The sequence below is a fragment of the Leishmania panamensis genome, assembly GCF_000755165.1.
Source record: "Leishmania panamensis strain MHOM/PA/94/PSC-1 chromosome 31 sequence".
NCBI lineage: Eukaryota > Euglenozoa > Kinetoplastea > Trypanosomatida > Trypanosomatidae > Leishmania > Leishmania panamensis.
Genome location: NC_025878.1, coordinates 756,438 through 758,724, shown reverse-complemented (window position 1 = coordinate 758,724; position 2,287 = coordinate 756,438). Strand labels below are relative to the sequence as shown.

Sequence of the window (2,287 nt, the reverse complement as noted above, 5' to 3'; positions counted from 1 at the left end):
GCCTTTGTCTTCCCCGCGTTGTTCGTCATGTACTCGGGCAGCTTCACGGTGGCGCAGGTGGGTTGGTTCACGTACCTGAACACGTACCTGCTGCTGATCTGCGGCGTTGTCGGCATTGTATTTGGCACCGCCGGCACCATCTACGAAACGATTTGATTGCGTAGTGAAGTTTTAGTTTTTTCTCTTGCGTTTTTTTTGTTTTTGTCGTGTTGGTGAGCGAAAGTGCAGCCGCGCCGACGGTGCGGCTTGGAGTAGCCTGCCAAGGAAGATGTAAGAGAGAACGGATAACGCCCTGTACTTATTGTTTTGCTTCTTTTGTTTTTTTTTGTTCGATGTGCCGCCGTACGTGGGCAGCCAGGTGGGCGGGTCTATCACTCCCGTGGAATGTAAGAAAGGGAAGTGAAAGCGTTTCAGTGGGGGTGGAGGGGGAGTTAGGCGGATGTGTGCGCCTCTGCGTGTGCGCGTAGTTTCCCGTGACGATACTTAAAAAGGGCGCAACATGTTTTTCTTTGTGGCCAGCGCTCCTTTCGCGGCGCGCAGGTGCTGCCACTCATTCAACTGCGCTTGTCAGTCCTTTATTCTTTTCTCTTTTCGAGAAGCCGAATGCGTTCACCTTTGGCGTGTAGCAGCTGTGCGTAGACCAGCGAAAAGGTACGCACGGGTGAAGTGCGGAGGACCGGTCCTTGAATATCTTCGACCCCCGCCCGCGATTGTTTCTGACTGTTGCAGATAAGATGTGAACACGTAAGTCTGTTCGTAAGAAGATTAAAAGGAGGGAGAAAAGTGGGACGCAGAGGGTACTCATTCATGTCGCCTCTTTTGTTCATCTCTCCTTAGGATGCCGCTCGTCTTACTTCCTCGACCTCGCGTACCTCACACGATGCCGTAAGTTGCAACAGTGTTGCCTCTGATGTTGGCATCGGTTTGGGGCTCCTCTCAGAACAAAACAAAATGAGAAGAAAAGCGGAGGTGGAGTGTGCGAGCGTGTGTAATGGTGGGCTGTCTGGGCTGTGGTGATGATAGTTTGATTCCTTCTCTCCTGTTCTAAAGTCTACTCGAAGTGCATATCGCGTTCTCCACATGTGTGCGTGTGTGTGTGTGTAAGAGAGAGGAGGACGCATGTTGGCACTCCTTAACAGGCCTCAGTGTCGGGTTTCCCCATCTCGTGTTCTTCGTAGCCCCCTGTCGGCGTGTTGTACATCCCTCCGGAGTTTTTTGTGCCGAACGAGGGCGAGCGAAGAAAAGAAAAAAAATCAAAAAAGGCACCCAAAAAAAGCGCAAAGAAGAAGTGAGCCGCAATGCGCGTGTCTTTTCCGTGTGGTGAAAGGGGACGGTGGCGGTCGCACACGGCTGTTAGCCCACACCTCTGCTCACGTCTGCAGAAGGGGAGCGGGACATTGACGAGTGCGGGCGGTTTTGCGCGATTGAATTGCGCATATCCTTCTCTGCTCTGCCCTCTTTTCTCACCGCAACGTGGCTGAGCTACTTCCTCTGTGTAATCCCACTTCCGTGCATCCCTTCTTCCCAACCCCGTATGTTGGGCCCTCTTTTCCACTCACGTTCGCAACGCTCGCCTAAGACTTCCAGCTGTGAATACAGACTCCCATCGCTGGAGAGCATCAAGGGACTTGGTCACACAAACATGAACAAAAGGCGATCAACTTTCATCCGGTGAAGGATGAAGCGGCTTGTGAGCTCCACGCAAGCAACCTTCGACTTGGTGAACGCCACAAGACTGAAAGACCTCACCTTTGGCAGTGCTGTGTGCATCTGTCTGTAAAACCTTGTGTGTAGCACAGCTGAGGTTCTCATGAGCAACGGCGCTACAAGGAGAAAGGGAAGACCGGGAAGCCTGAGTGAATGAACCGAATCCCGCGAGCCTCCATCACCCAGGAGCCCGCGACATGTTCTTTCTTTTCAGCACTTTCTCTTTTCACTGGGCGGAATGCCTTTGACGCTTGAGCACGACGCTGGTCAAGTGCGTGCAGTGCACTGCCGTCTCTCCGGATTCGGTAAACTCAATTTTGACTCCACATTTTCACGAGAATACAGAGAGACGTCTACGGTAGCGAGGCGAAGGGACTGCGACTGGCTTTCCCTTTCTCCCCCTTTCCTCGACGTATCACCTCCAGGCTTAACGTGTGAAGTTGAGCATCTCCGCAACTCTTCCTACCGTCACACCCACAAGCACTCAGTATGCTGCACGCAAGCAAGTCGTCATTCCCTGGGCCACTTGTCCTCCTAGTCATTCGTTCTCTACAAGGACAATAGCGCCTCGATGCCGAGG

The 2,287-nt window shown here is 52.7% G+C and overlaps 1 protein-coding gene across 1 annotated transcript in view; it reads left to right on the top strand.

Moving 5' to 3' along the window:
• The window catches only part of AAT8.B (amino acid transporter), a gene marked incomplete at both ends in the record, with an annotated part of 1,339 nt that extends 1,183 nt beyond the window's left edge, over positions 1-156 (top strand). The window contains one exon of the mRNA XM_010703257.1: positions 1-156. Coding sequence (XP_010701559.1) covers positions 1-156 — 156 coding nt within the window.
• Between the last annotated feature and the right edge of the window lie 2,131 nt (positions 157-2,287).